General features: G+C 36.7%; 1 protein-coding gene across 1 annotated transcript; it reads right to left on the bottom strand.

The window, feature by feature from the left end:
• Positions 1–1,859: 1,859 nt before the first annotated feature.
• LOC134232901 (toll-like receptor 4) lies at positions 1,860–3,761 on the bottom strand. Its single transcript, XM_062714896.1, has one exon. It carries the CDS (start codon positions 3,759–3,761, stop codon positions 1,860–1,862), a length of 1,902 nt encoding a protein of 633 aa, XP_062570880.1.
• Positions 3,762–15,803: the final 12,042 nt, after the last annotated feature.

The following is a 15,803-nucleotide window of genomic DNA, read 5'->3' as shown; positions in this document are numbered from 1 at the left end:
GACCATCGGCGATCAGTTAATTAAGTCGGTCGTCCGTCGTTCGATAATAAGGGTGTCAAAAATTTCGGCCGACGGCGAAAATCAAACTGTATCTCGGTGCTCGATGATCAGGCGACGATTGGCCGACTTGTGAATATTTAACCTAAGTGGGATACATATCACAAACAAAATTTTGATTCATGGATTGATATATATTTTTGAACGGAAATAACATAAATAATTAATCCGTAAGACGTAAAGAAATCATAATTATTCTTTGCTGCTTAGAAAAGCGCCATTTGTTGTTTTTTATGCAATTCTATCATTTTCAACATTGAACTACATTCTTACAAAATTCTGCCACTTTGCCTTGCAACCATTACTCACATCACATATCTGACTATAGATCTATGAAAAATATTACTGATTTCTAAAGGAAAATAAAATTGTGTTATTTATCCAAGTCATCGGTGTTCCTAGGAATTAATGTGACTGCTCCGTGTTGCCCGATACTCGTGTCGATCGATCATGTTTTTTCAGCCGACAAGACCAGAAAAACTTAGTCGCCCGATCATCGGCTTAAATGTGACCTAGGTATTAATGTCGAACGACGCACGACTCACTTAATAAACTGATCGCCGCCGATGGTCGGACGGTTATCGAAGTTTGGTTTGCTTTAATTGAAAAAATCGGCCACTGACGCAGAAAAAATATAACTTGAAACGATAGACAAAAATCTAGCTGGCCGACGAAAAAAAAAATTCAAAATTGGACAAGACAGCGGTCGATGAACGGCCGACTGTCACCTGAAGAATCCCAGTTTTGCTTCAAAAACCGTCGAACGTTGGTCATTTTTGGAAAAATGACTAAGGTTAAAATTTACAACCTTTTACTTTCACCGATATTAATTTAGGGGTCATGAATTTAAAAATTTTGGTATAAGCTTGATTGCATATTTTTAATATAATCATTTAAACAATGTATCTGCTAGACAAATAAAGAACTATAAAATATCTTCAGAATTGTAATGTTTTTCTCATTTGGATGACCAAAACCTCCATTCACACCAATTGTGCGCTCCTTGTCATAATCAAGCAAACATAGTCAGTGTGTAAATCATGGCCTAACAATGAATATAAAAAAAAACTTCATTGGGCATTTGACTTAATGATAGACTGATTTGCGGACTATATCATTATAATTCAATCAGTGTAGATAATATTCTCGTTTCATTATGTTGTTCTTTACTCATTGCCTGATCTTGATTGATTGATTGTTGTTTTAGGTCCCATTTGACAATTTTTTTTCACTCATATAGTGGAATGAAATAGAGACATTGCCATCTACCGGGAAAGTGCTTCCATTTTCTGTTTATTTTTTCACCTGATGTCGGGTTCCTTCTCCCTTATTCCAAAATTCAGGGTCAATAGCAGTCTTTTTTCCATTAGCCATAACACTGTGGAACAACCTACCATCTACTGCTTGTGTTGATTCCCTATGCGCAAGAAAGTGGCTTGTGGTTTAAAGGGAAAAGATTTTAGACCTTTACTCGGCAATCAAGGCCAATGAACAGTGAGGGTTTCTTTATCGTATCAGTAAACATCGGTATTAAATCTGATACGAAAGACCCGCAACCTTTACTTCAAAATACCAAGCGTTTATCAATGGAACAATGTCAGCCTTCATCGACTTAGGTCCGACCCGACTGTGATTCGAACTCACGACAGTCTTTCCGATCAGACCGTGACGATATATTCTAAGTAAAAAAGATGGTGCCCTGAATTATGTTTAATGGTAATAATTTACAAAGTTAATATCAAGCATATATAAACACATGTTTCAAAAAAGTCATACAAGAAAAATGTTTCACAAATTTTGTTTTATAACATATTACAAAGTTTCTCTAAACATACAAACTGTGCATTTCTATCATTGGAGTAAGTCATACAAGAATCAGATTCTAAAAGGCTTAATAATGCCTTATTCATGTATTGTACGTGTTCGAAGAGTGATCTTTTCTCAAGAAAGACTCCTATGAGAACATTCTTGTCCTTTCGACTCTTTGAAAGCACCGAGTCCATTTGGGCAATTTGAAATTCAATCATGGACCATTGAGAATTTAGGTAGTTTTTTGAAAGCATGCACACTATTCTTTTGCTGACATGAATAGAATTTATAATGTTATCATACATATTTGTTCCAGGCATGAAGTCCCTTTCAGGTAAGCAGCATTTCAAGTGCTTATTGTTTTCGAGAATGTTTACAATTTCTAAAGCTGTATCTCGGTCTTCTTCATCATAAGATATAAATAAATCATATCTGTAATAAAAGACATTTTCTCTTTTAAAACGTCTCTTTGCTCCTCTATTAACGTAATACCAATACGTCAGCGACCAACGATATCTATGTATAACTTTACCCAAGGACACTCCCAAAAATACCGTGATACAGAATGCACAGACCAGTGTAATAATCGGATATTCTCGACATTCACTTTGTAAATGCTGGATAAAACCGTGTACGTTACCTATTTTAGCCACAGAACCATTTGAGAATACACACCTGTATTCCCGCAATTTATGAAAAACAATATGTCTTGAAGAAATTAAGGAATGTAACCAGTTCAAAAAAGGCAAGTTTTCGCATGAACACATTAAAGGATTTCCTGCTAGATTGATCGAAATGGGATTGAAGGAAGATAAAAGCTCCAGATCATCCATAGTCTCTCTGTCGAGCACACTTATCTCATTGTAAGATATATCAAATGAAGTGAGATGTTTCATGTAACCGATATTTACAGCCCAGTTACCAATTTTGTTGAGGCTCACGTTGAGACATTTAAGTTTCCCGAAAGATTTGAACATATCAGGCCATAATATGGTAATTCCATTTGATGAGAGGTCAATGACTTCCAGATTTGGCAAATATTTAAAGATTGTGCTGCTCTTTTGTGAAGCCAATACATTCCCAAGCATGTTAAAAGATAAGTTTAAGAATGTCAAATTGCTGCAGTCAATGAAGATTTTTTTCGTTATATTTGAGAGAAGATTACGTGATAAATCAAGATATTCCAGTTTATTTATACTGTAAATAGGAGAGAAAGCCGTCATGAACAGATTATTTTTACCATAAACATGAGTGATTTGACTGTTGTTGGCAATAACTGGGATAGAAATAGATAATGTATATTGAGTATTTTCTATGTACAAAACTTTCAACTTCGGAGGTATATACAAAGTGATTATAAAATGTTGAACTACGTCAGATGTTAAGTTTTTTCTGAGTTGTTCGTTTCGTTTTCTTTCAGTGCTGAAAACTAATTGATCTTGTTCCTTTGGTAAAATTTCAGCATTATCGTCATGACAACTAGTGAAGAAATCTGGAAACATTTGATGAGTGCGAAACTGGTAACTAACGTTCAAGATCTCAAGTCCTTCAAGACGATGAAGTTCGAATATGTATAACTCGTTACTCATCACATTATCACCAGCATTTACATATTTTAATGTATTAGGAATAAATTTCGTCACTCCTAACTCAAGATACGCAATTCGGTTGGAGGCGATATTTAATTTTTCAAGGCTGGTATTTTTTAAGTTCCTCACATGTCTTTTCCTTAATACTCGACTAGTTCCAATAGTACATTGGATTTTTTCAAAGTCTAGAAATGCGATACCTGGATTGATTTTGTGTGTGATGTTTGGTATCGATTCCAGAGTTAATTTATCATTGTTGGAAATATCTAATTGTTCCAACAAACGTAGATCCTGAAAAGCGCCCATTTCTACCAAACGAATAGAGCAGTATGAAATGGATAACAACCTTAGTTTATTGAGTTTGTTGAACATTTCTTTATTCACAAATTTCAAGATACACGTTTGTTGAAATCCCGATAAATCCAAGAATGTTAAATTATTATTATCAGAAAACAGATCCCCGATGTTGGCAGACAAATATCCATCAATATGTAGAGTATTCAAACTATCCATCCGCGATAACAGTTTATCTGGATACCTGAAGATTTCAAGATCGGAACGTTTTGAGTTGCCTTTCATTGACAAGAAATGTAGAGAAGGAAGATTCTGAAACAAATTCCTGAAGGTACTCCCATTACCCAAAAGATTGAAATCCATTTTTAATATCTCCAATTGATCACAGCAAGATGATGTAGCAGAAGATTCTCTAATTCTATTATAAGACACATCGAGATATCTCACGTTAGACGAGAAACGGTGTGGGAAAATTTCCAAGGCATTAAACCTAAAGTCGATAGCCGTCACACGGTCGTCAAATCCCGGAAACGAGGTAAGACCTAAGCCGGAACAATTTGCTAATAAGTTTTCTTTAGTTTTGTAACATGAACAGTCCAAATTATCTGAACAATTCGATGACTTTATGTGTAAACTGGTAGTTAAAAACGCACAAGCTAAGGAAAGAATTGACTGGACGAACATCATATTTGAAACTGGCGTCAAAAATGCTTCTTCACTGAAGACGAAAATTTTTTCATACAGGAAATTAAAATATTAATCGACAAACTTCCGTGAAACCTTTGAAATCCCCATAATATTTCTTGATGCAGTTTACCAGTAAATGGCATCCATTTTCAGAGTAAATGCAACCTTTACATTTCATTTCACGTCAAAAACACTAAATTATTTTATTCTGATTTCGAAAATGCTATCATTCACTTCATTATTCATAAAGCACCTTTTTCTAATTGACTACAATGCCGGGTTGTACCCTTCCTCATGTCACACGTATGTTCATATATCATCTTTGTAAATAAATGATAATTAGATGATACGGTTAAGCACAATGGACAGGTCTTGACGTTTCTGTCTAAGAATGTATGTATCTTTGATTTTAGTCAGGCATGTATAAAAAATTTCAGTATGTTCTTTGAGTTTTGAAGAAGTCAGGGTGTACTGATTTTTTTTTTATCTTTTCTAGGTTCCAAATAGTACTTTCTTTGTCCAGTTAGCCATCACGGTTGCTCAGTCGGCAGAGCGCTCGCTCCATGATTGAAGGCGTGGATCTAAGGCGCACTCATGACTGCACCAAGTCAATAAAAAATAAGTAGTAACTGTGTCTTCGCTTTCTGTTAATTACTTTCAAGTGAAATTTCAGGTCTTTGGAATGAGAACATAAAGCTTTAAATGAGTGAAAAATTCTCAAACAGGAAGTTAAAAAAACTAAGTGATCCTTTATGGAGAGGGAAACCAAATTAAATTTTTTTTCTCTTCTTATATTTAAGCTGAATTCTCCTATTTGGTCAGTGATATATCTTAACATGATAACAGGTTAAGCATTTTCGTTTCAAAACTGGTGAGGATATTCTAGCTGTTTACAAAAACGTATTTTGAAGGTTCTTAAGTAACCATGTTCAAAAGTCTACTTAAGCGACAACATGGTCCTCTGCAGCAGAGATTGGATTAGATGTAATGGTGGAGTAAGCGTCTTCTGTAAGCGAAAACACCTACCTACCCCTTGTTATGCTCGTGTAAATGATAATTAAGTGTAAAAGTAATGGTTATAAAAATTGACTGAAAGATATCAGTCAACGTTCTACCCGAGGACATATTTTATTTGCGAAAATAAAAAAAACCCTAAATTTAATAATTATACGACTTTAAGATAAAGAGCATGTTATACGTATGAACAATTCATAAAACGGTCAAGTTATAGACAAACAAGATAATGAGGAAGGATTTATAAACAGTTTCGTTTAAAGTCAACATCATGTGGTTTAAACACTGACCTTGTCATAAATACAATCTTTCGAATGCTGACTGACATTTCTTAACTTTTCTATCGTCAACTTCCCTTACTTATGCAGCAATATACTTTCATCACCTGCATACGGAGTTTATATATCTCAGTAGAGCATGCCCTACGTATGAACAATTTCTAAAATGAGGTAGATTATCGACAAACAAGTTGATGAAACAAGAATATCAGCAGTCTCGTTTAACGTCATCATTTCGTAAGTTTTACGGTCGATACAATGACCTTGTCAATAAATACAATTTATCACCGAGTCAAATCCTGGCTGACGCTTTTTTATACTAATTGTTAGTCCACTGTTGATTATACACTGAACTGACGACTGATTTTCCCGATCATGACAAGGAGCGCACAGCAGGTGTGACCAGTCGACAGGAGATGCTCACTCCTCCATGGCACCTGATCCCACCTTTGATGTTTTGGAGGTCCGTGTTTGCTCTGCTCCTATTTTGTATTGTTTTATGGATCTTGGATAGTGTTTGTTATCTCCATATGTTTCGTTATACAAATTGTTTGGCCATCATGTATAAACTGATTATGTATGTTTTTATTAGTCTGAAACTCGCAGCGTCGCCCTGACTACACTGCAGGATTATTGAGAATGGAAGTGAGATACAGTTATTTGGACATTAATTTTAAGTTTTATTAGAGGATCGTTTTAATGGAATTAATTTTATATTTTAAAAAGACAAAGTCTTTGAAAACTTAAGATTATATTTTAAGGGACATGTACACCGGACATAATTAAGATACCAAGTATATTTCATGTTTATCTTACTTGAAAAGATAATTTTTATTATTAGATGAATGTGACCCTAATTTGGGCGAAGAAATACGTGAGCTTCTAAAGTGCACTGAGTTGTATATAATTATATGTATAATGTCCCTCTCGAGAATTTTTTCACTCACGGAGACGCTGTCTCTTGTCGGTGGAGGGTTACAATTACTGAAGTATACTCAGTACTTGGGACTATTGAGCAATGAGGGATATTTCCCGTGCCAGCACCTACTGTGACACGAAACCTCGATTTATATGGTCTCGGACCGGTCTCAACGTCCCGCCGTGAGATTCGAACCCGCTACGTAAGGATGAATTTCTTACTAGAGTCTAGAGGAGACGCACTAACCACTGTGCCACGTATGTGAATCATCCACCTCAGGTTCACTTGATTTATAGCATCTTATCATAAGATTTACTGTCAGAAACGCAGGTTCTGAGAGTTTTGGAAAGAAATATCTGCACGGAGACACTTCAAAGTGATCTGTCAAGATTAATGCCTGGGTCACATTTACGCCGATGGTCCGGCGACCAAAATTTTCTGGTATCGTCGCATGAAAGAACACTGAGCAGTCACATCAATTCCTAGGGACACCGATGACTTGAATAAAAACAAAAAAATATGTTTTCTTCAGAAATCAGCAATATCTTTCATAGATCTATATTCACATAGGTAATGTTTGCAAGGTAGAGTGGGATAATTTTGTGACACACTGTTTAAAAATGTTTGCCAAATTTTGTGTAGAATTACATAGAAAACGACAAAAAGGCACTAATCACAGCAAAGAAAACTTGAGATTTCTTAACATTTTACATTTTACGTATTTATTCGTTATGTCATCATTCAAAAAATATACGAGCATTTATCAATCCATGCATCAACATTTTGTTTGTGTTATTTATTCTTGATAGGTTACCCTCCGTTCACACAGAGCTGCGACTTTACAATGATCAACCCGATCAAGCCACGATCTAAAAAGTTTTGGATCGGTGCGGATCGGAGACGATCGGCGTCTAAATCGAGCAATTTGGGAAATTATGGTCTTCATTACGACAGTACTACGATCCCCCTACGTCAAACGCGCTGCTAACACGCTTCAACTATGATGTTACGCAGACCGTTGCCGACCAGCGGCCGCGTTTACTGCGTTTACGCTATGTTACCACTACGACATTCAAGATCATTCTACGACGCTACGCAGACTTAGATGACTGAACGACGATATCGCTACGGTGTTGCCGATCATATTACGATTGTATCACGCTTCTAGTATGATTTTGGGGATGATGCATATATTTCTTGCGGCCGCAGATTGTTCACGGCCTTTACCACGTGGTTTACGAGACATTTTCAATTGTAACTGTAACAAGATGTGAAAAGTTCAAAGTGTCAACTACAAATAATCTTCAAGTATCACCCTTTACATGTACTTGACAGATGATGCTTGGTCATTTATCAGCACTTTAACTTTAACTTTAAAAATAAAATAGGTCGTGGTATGATATTGGTCATTGATATAAGGTCATTGTAGGTCTTCGTAGGATCGCCAGTAACGTAGGGAGATCGTAGTGGGAACGTAGTAAGAACTTGTGGAGCGTTGAAGGATCGCACTTGGTATGTTCCTACGCTTTTACTGCGCTTTTACTACGATCGCGAAGGTCTTTCCACGATGCTTCCGCGCTGCTTGTACGATTACGGCGCTTCTACTACGCACCTTTATGACTATACCTCGAATCTTGTTGGCCACGATCCCACTTCGCTTGTTTTGAGCATGTTCAAAATAAGCGTGGCGAAAGCGTAGAGCTCTCCGATCATGATAACACTACTGCGATCATACTGCGCTTATGAAGACTCTACAACGTTTCTCCTGCGATTTGCCACGATTCGCCCCGTTTTCGGCCAAGTTTTGATCGCAGTAGAATCGGCGTCTATGCGTGAACAGGGGGTTATATATTTATTTGGACAATCGTAGCCCGATCATTGAGCTCTGAGCTACAGTTAGATTTTAACCGTCGGTCGAAAAATTGGAAACCCCTTATGCCTAGGTCACATTTAAGCCGATGGTCGGGCGACTACAATTTTCTGGTCTTGTCGGCTGAAAGAACATGATCGGTTGACACAAGTATTGGCGACACGGAGCAGTCACAATAATTCCTAGGAACACCAGTGACTTGGATAATTAACACAATTTTTTGTTTTCTTTAGAAATCAGCAATATTTTTTCATAGATCTATATTCAGATAGGTGACGTGAGTAATGTTTGCAAGGCAAAGTGGCAGAATTTTATAAGATCGTGATACGATGTTGAAAATGTGTGCAAAATTTTGTATAGAATTGCATAAAAACGACAAATGGCGCATATCGAAGCAGCAAAGAATACTAAAGATTTCTTTACATCTTATGGGTTAATTATTTATGTTATTTCCGTTCAAAAAATATATATCAATCCATGCATCAAAATTTTATTTGTGTTATGTATCCTTAATAGGTTAAATATTAACAAGTCGGCCAATCGTCGCCCGATCATCGAGCTCAAAATACAGTTTGATTTTCACTGTCGGCCGAAAAATTGGACACCCTTATTGTCGAACGACGAACGACCGACTTAATAAACTGACCGCTGATGGTCGGACGATGATCGAAGGTTGATCGACGGATAACTTCAATTGAAGAAATCGGCCACCGACGCAGAGAAAATTATAACTTGGACCGATGGACACAAAATTGGTCTGCCGACAAAAAAAGAGGTCAAAATCAGGCAAGACAACGGCCAATGAACTGCCGACTGTCACCCGAAGAATCCCATTTTTGCTTCAAAACCCGTCGGGCGTTGGTCGTTTTTGGAAATGTGACTGGGGTTTTATTGTCCGACTTTATAAACTGACTGCCGATAGTTGGACGATGATCGAAGGTTGACAGATTGTTTCAAATGAAGAAATCGGCCACCCAGCAGAAAAAAACTAGAGGTACTGTCAGCAATGAGCTCACTAAATGATACCCCCCGCCTCCCATATGAATATAATGGTAGTATCCATGTTTTTCTATGGGAAACCAAAATATGTGTCGGATCAAAAAGTAAAATAAGAGGTGCACAATGGCAATATGTAATAAAGATTCTGTGAAAGTTTCATCAAATTTCATTCAGTGTTATGAGAAGAGTTGCGGATAAGAGATGGGTTCCCCAAAGCGTAACAGACGGACGGACAGACATACTGATTACTATATACCCTCCCGCTTTTCAAACGGGGGTATAATTATAACTTGGACAAATGGAAACAAAATTGGTCGGCCGAAAAAAGTGGTCAAAATCCGGTAATGTCTAGGTCATATTTCTCGGCCGGTAGACGTAGACCGGTGGTAATCGTTGGTAATCCGTGGTGTTAGCGATGCCCCAACATCGGTCCACATCGGCCTAGTAGTCCTTAAAGTATCAGTCACATTATCCAGCGATAGGTATACGATGGGCAACCGATGCGTTTTATGATAAAAATGGCGTGGTTGCCGGCCGGACTTACAAAGGCCCAGCGATGCATTGCTAATCAAAAAACGATGTTCCAGGATTATCGGCCGATGTATATTACATCGCTCATACATTGGTGAACATCGTTCGTACATCGATCGACTACGGGCCAATGTTTGGTCGAAAATCGACCGGTGATAGGCAGTTATCTGTTGAACACCACTCAACCCCCTGATGACCTCTGATTCAACGGATATTGGACGATGCTCGGCCATACATCGGCCAATCCATGAAAAATGTTTTAATGATGGGTTACCGATGATGAGCGATGTGAGGCATCGTTGGAGACATCGCTGAATTTTAACTACGAATTATTTCCTACCGATGACCCCACCGATTCGCAAAATTGCCTCAGTCACCGTCCGATCACTAGTGGTGCCCGGCAGGCAATCATACCATTTTCATCAAAAAACGCATCGGTTTCTCATCGTATACCCCATCGCTAGATAATGTGACTGATACTTAAGACAAAGAGCGATGAACTGCCGACGGTCAACCGACGAATACCATTTTTGCTTCAAAAACCGTCGCCGTTGGTTGTTTTTGGAAATTTGACTGGGGTTAAATGTATAACAATCATTTTATCCAAAAAGGCTGATAATCACAAGTAATTGTATTAAATTCCTTTTTATACCCCCCCCCCGGCTTGAAAAGCGGGAGGGTGTATAGTGATCGGGATGTCCGAACGTCCGTACGTCTGTCTGTACGTCCGTCCGTCCGTCTCTCTGTTACACTTTGGGGTACCATCTCTTATCCGCAATTCCTCTAATACCACTGAATGAAATTTGATAAAACTTTCACAGAATCTTTATTACATATTGCCATTGTGGCCTCCTATTTTACTTTTTGATTCAACACATATTTTGGGTTTCCAGTAGCAAATCATGGACGCTGCCATATTCATATGGGAGGAAGGGGGTATCATTTAGTGAGCTCATTGCTCACAGTACCTCTAGTTTATGCTTGAACAGTCTAAAGATCAAACATTGAAATTGACCCAATGTTTGAAAACATAGATTTAGTATCGTTAAATAAAAATAGGGAGGTGAATTATAAACTATTCAAGACACGCCTAAGTCCTTACAGGATAGAAGCTCTGTGACCACTGAACACATTAAATGATACCCCCGCCTCCCTTTTGATTATAAAGGCAAAGTCCATGTTTTGTTCTGGGAGACCCGAAATAAGTGTCAGATCAAAATTCAAAAGTAAAACAGAAGATCATAATGGCATTATGCAATAAAGATTCTGAGAAATTATTTTTAAATTTTATTCAATGGTAAAGGAGGAGTTGCGGATAAGAGATGGAAACCCTTTAATATAATAGAAAAAATGGCAATGTCCATGTTTTGCTATGGGAAACCTGTAAGTTATGGATAAAATAGGAGGTGCACAATGGCATATTTTACAAAGAATCTGCGAATAAAAGTTTTATTAAACTTCAGTCAGTGGTATAAGAGGAGTTGCGTATAGGAGATGGGTGCCACAAAACGTAACAGAAGGACGGACAGACATCCCGATCACAATATATGCTTCCACTTTTCAAGCAGGGGTATGAAAAAAACTACAGGTACTATGAGGATTGAGCTCATTAAATGATACTAACGCTTCATATGATTATAATGACGAAATCGATGTTTTGCTAAAAAATGTCGGTCAAAAGCTCTACAGAGTTCATGTTACTTGTTTTAAAGATCCGACTTCAAATAAAATTTTCTGAAAATGTTAAATAGGAGATGACATTCGCATTATGTTATAAAGAATCTGTGAAAGTCTCATTTAATTTGATTGAGTGGTATAAGAGGAGTTGCGGATAAGAGATGGGTACCCCGAAGCATATTCGCCTAAAAGACGGACGGACATCCCCATCACTATATACTCTGCCACTTTTCAAGCGGAGGATATAATGATAAAAAAAATTTAATGCAACTCTAAATGTGATTTTTTTTATTTAATAGCAAACTGACCATGAGAAAAAAGGCATGTAAGTCACAGATATTTAAAAAAGTATCTAGTTTGAACAAAAAATATACATGTGACTGAATTGCAAAGTAAGTTTTAATACGGTGTACTTGAATATCAAAGCCACTCATTTACAGGAGTGTATGATGTAAAACATTCAAAGAACAAAATACAATAATATCATCATTATTGAACATGGAACCTGAAAAATATCAGGATCAGCAGCCGACTTCAGTGGAAATTTGGAAGTGGATGTACACGTACCACTGACAAATAAAATCTGAATAAATCCATACACCGACGGGGTTCTCTGCTAGATTACTCAAAAGATATACCAATGAATAGAATTTTTACTGAAAATGAAATACGAAAAAGCAGTTTATACAGAAATTAATACTTTATAAAAGGTGATACTAAAGGAGAGAAGTTCGGATGCTGATATTTGTAGGATAACAGAAGACGGACAAGGAAGAACCTAGTACGCCAGTGTCTGATGGCTAGAGAGAAAACAGAAAAGGAAATTTACAAAGTAGTTAACTTTCTTTGGCCATACATCTACCCACGACGAGAATTAAGTCTGATTAATTCTTATACAACGCACGTCTAGATGCTAGTACAATATTTATATGTTGGTTAGTTTTTCAATATATTTACAATTTGGTGCCGATTGAAGCGAGGAACCAAATCCAGTTGCGGGGAGAGTTATAATACATGTAACATACTTTGTAAACATTTAACAGGAAGAATTTATTTCTTTGCATTTCTATCTATTTCCTTACAACTCTAGATAGTGTGTGTCTTATCTTGATCAAGATAATGATGACAATTTCGTTTCCACAATGCATAGTTCTCAAACTTATTTTGTTTTCTGTATATCTAAAATTTCTATCAGGTTTGAAGGCGGAAATCTCTTTTCTTCTAAATTTAGTCTTTTTATTAGTTATATGTTGATTTGTTCTTGGTTGCTAAAGAAAGAAATGACTTGTTGATAATTTTTCTCACATTCTTAAAAAAGTTGTGTTGTCTTAACACGAGAATGTTGATATCTTGATATCTCTGCTTCATTAACCTTTTTGTATATAGCTTGACGGTTTTTAAAAAGAAATTTGTTTTGTGAATTTTAACAATTTTTATGCTATATGTAAATCTAGTTTTTAAATGAAATAAAGGGAAGAAATTGAATGGTACAACATATTCTTTAATGTGTACTGCCAAAATCTAATGAAAAACCAAAGATTCTCAGAACGAGGAAGTTCACAATAAGTTGGACCAAACCCTAAATCACTCGTATGTCCACATGTCTCTTTAAAGGATGTGTGTTAATTTCAGTTGGACCAAACCCTAAATCACTTGTATGTCCACATGTCTCTTTTAAGGATATGTGTTAATTTCAGTTGGACCAAACCCTAAATCCCTTGTATGTCCACATGTCTCTTTTAAGGATGTGTGTTAATTTCAGTTGGACCAAACCCTAAATCCCTTGTATGTCCACATGTCTCTTTTAAGGATGTGTGTTAATTTCAGTGTGTTAATTTCAGACCAAACCCTAAATCATTGTATGTGTGTTAATTTCAGTTGGACCAAACCCTAAATGTCTGTCTTTTTTAAGGATGTGTGTTAATTTCAGTTGGACCAAACCCTAAATCACTCGTATGTCCACATGTCTCTTTCAAGGATGTGTGTTAATTTCAGTTGGACCAAACCCTAAATCCCTTGTATGTCCACATGTCTCTTTTAAGGATGTGTGTTAATTTCAGTTGGACCAAACCCTAAATCCCTTGTATGTCCACATGTCTCTTTTAAGGATGTGTGTTAATTTCAGTTGGACCAAACCCTTGGACCAAACCCTAAATGTCTCTTTTAAGGATGTGTGTTAATTTCAGTTGGACCAAACCCCTCTATGTCCACATGTCTCTTTTAAGGATGTGTGTTAATTTCAGTGACCAAACCCTAAATCACTCGTATGTCCACATGTCTCTTTTAAGGATGTGTGTTAATTTCAGTTGGACCAAACCCTAAATCATTGAATGTCCACATGTCTCTTTTAAGGATGTGTGTTAATTTCAGTTGGACCAAACCCTAAATCATTGTATGTCCACATGTCTCTTTTAAGGATGTGTGTTAATTTCAGTTGGACCAAACCCTAAATCATTGTATGTCCACATGTCTCTTTTAAGGATGTGTGTTAATTTCAGTTGGACCAAACCCTAAATCACTTGTATGTCCACATGTCTCTTTTAAGGATGTGTGTTAATTTCTATGTCCACATGTCTCTTTTAAGGATGTGTGTTAATTTCAGTTGGACCAAACCCTAAATCACTGGTATGTACACATGTCTCTTTTAAGGATGTGTGTTATTTCAGTTGGACCACAAATCCCTTGTATGTCCACATGTCTCTTTTAAGGATGTGTGTTAATTTCAGTTGGACCAAACCCTAAATCCCTTGTATGTCCACATGTCTCTTTTAAGGATGTGTGTTAATTTCATGTCTCTTTTAAAAATGTGTGTTAATTTCAGTTGGACCAAACCCTAAATCATTGTATGTCCACATGTCTCTTTTAAGGATGTGTGTTAATTTCAGTTGGACCAAACCCTAAATCCCTTGTATGTCCACATGTCTCTTTTAAGGATGTGTGTTAATTTCAGTTGGACCAAACCCTAAATCCCTTGTATGTCCACATGTCTCTTTTAAGTGTGTGTTAATTTCAGTCCAAACCCTAAATCATGTCTCTCTTTAAGGATGTGTGTTAATTTCAGTTGGACCAAACCCTAAATCACTTGTATGTCCACATGTCTCTTTTAAGGATGTGTGTTAATTTCAGTTGGACCAAACCCTAAATCACTTGTATGTCCACATGTCTCTTTTAAGGATGTGTGTTAATTTGTGTTAATCACTTGTATGTCCACATGTCTAAATCATTGTATGTCCACATGTCTCTTTTAAGTGTTAATTTCAGTTGGACCAAACCCTAAATCACTTGTATGTCCACATTCCTCTTTTAAGGATGTGTGTTAATTTCAGTTGGACCAAACCCTAAATCACTTGTATCTCCACATGTCTCTTTTAAGGATGTGTGTTAATTTCAGTTGGACCAAACCCCTTAATCACTTGTATGTCCACATGTCTCTTTTAAAAATGTGTGTTAATTTCAGTTGGACCAAACCCTAAATCCCTTGTATGTCCACATGTCTCTTTTAAGGATGTGTGTTAATTTCAGTTGGACCAAACCCTAAATCACTTGTATGTCCACATGTCTCTTTTAAGGATGTGTGTTAATTTCAGTTGGACCAAACCCCTTAATCACTTGTATGTCCACATGTCTCTTTTAAAAATGTGTGTTAATTTCAGTTGGACCAAACCCTAAATCATTGTATGTCCACATGTCTCTTTTAAGGATGTGTGTTAATTTTCTTTTAAGGATGTGTGTTAATTTCAGTTGGACCAAACCCTAAATCCCTTGTATGTCCACATGTCTCTTTTAAGGATGTGTGTTAATTTCAGTTGGACCAAACCCTAAATCACTTGTATGTCCACATGTCTCTTTTAAGGATGTGTGTTAATTTCAGTTGGACCAAACCCTAAATGTGTGTTAATTTCAGTTGGACCAAACCCTAAATTGTATGTCCACTTTTATGTGTGTTTTTAAGGATGTGTGTTAATTTCAGTTGGACCAAACCCTAAATCACTTGTATGTCCACATGTCTCTTTTAAGGATGTGTGTTAATTTCAGTTGGACCAAACCCTAAATCCCTTGTATGTCCACATGTCTCTTTT

The sequence above is a fragment of the Saccostrea cucullata genome, unplaced genomic scaffold (assembly GCF_032062105.1).
Source record: "Saccostrea cucullata isolate Sc308-1 unplaced genomic scaffold, CSIRO_AGI_Scuc_v1 ctg52, whole genome shotgun sequence".
NCBI lineage: Eukaryota > Metazoa > Mollusca > Bivalvia > Ostreida > Ostreidae > Saccostrea > Saccostrea cuccullata.
The sequence above is the reverse complement of the archived record's forward strand: the minus strand, read 5'-3'. Positions and strand labels throughout refer to the sequence as shown.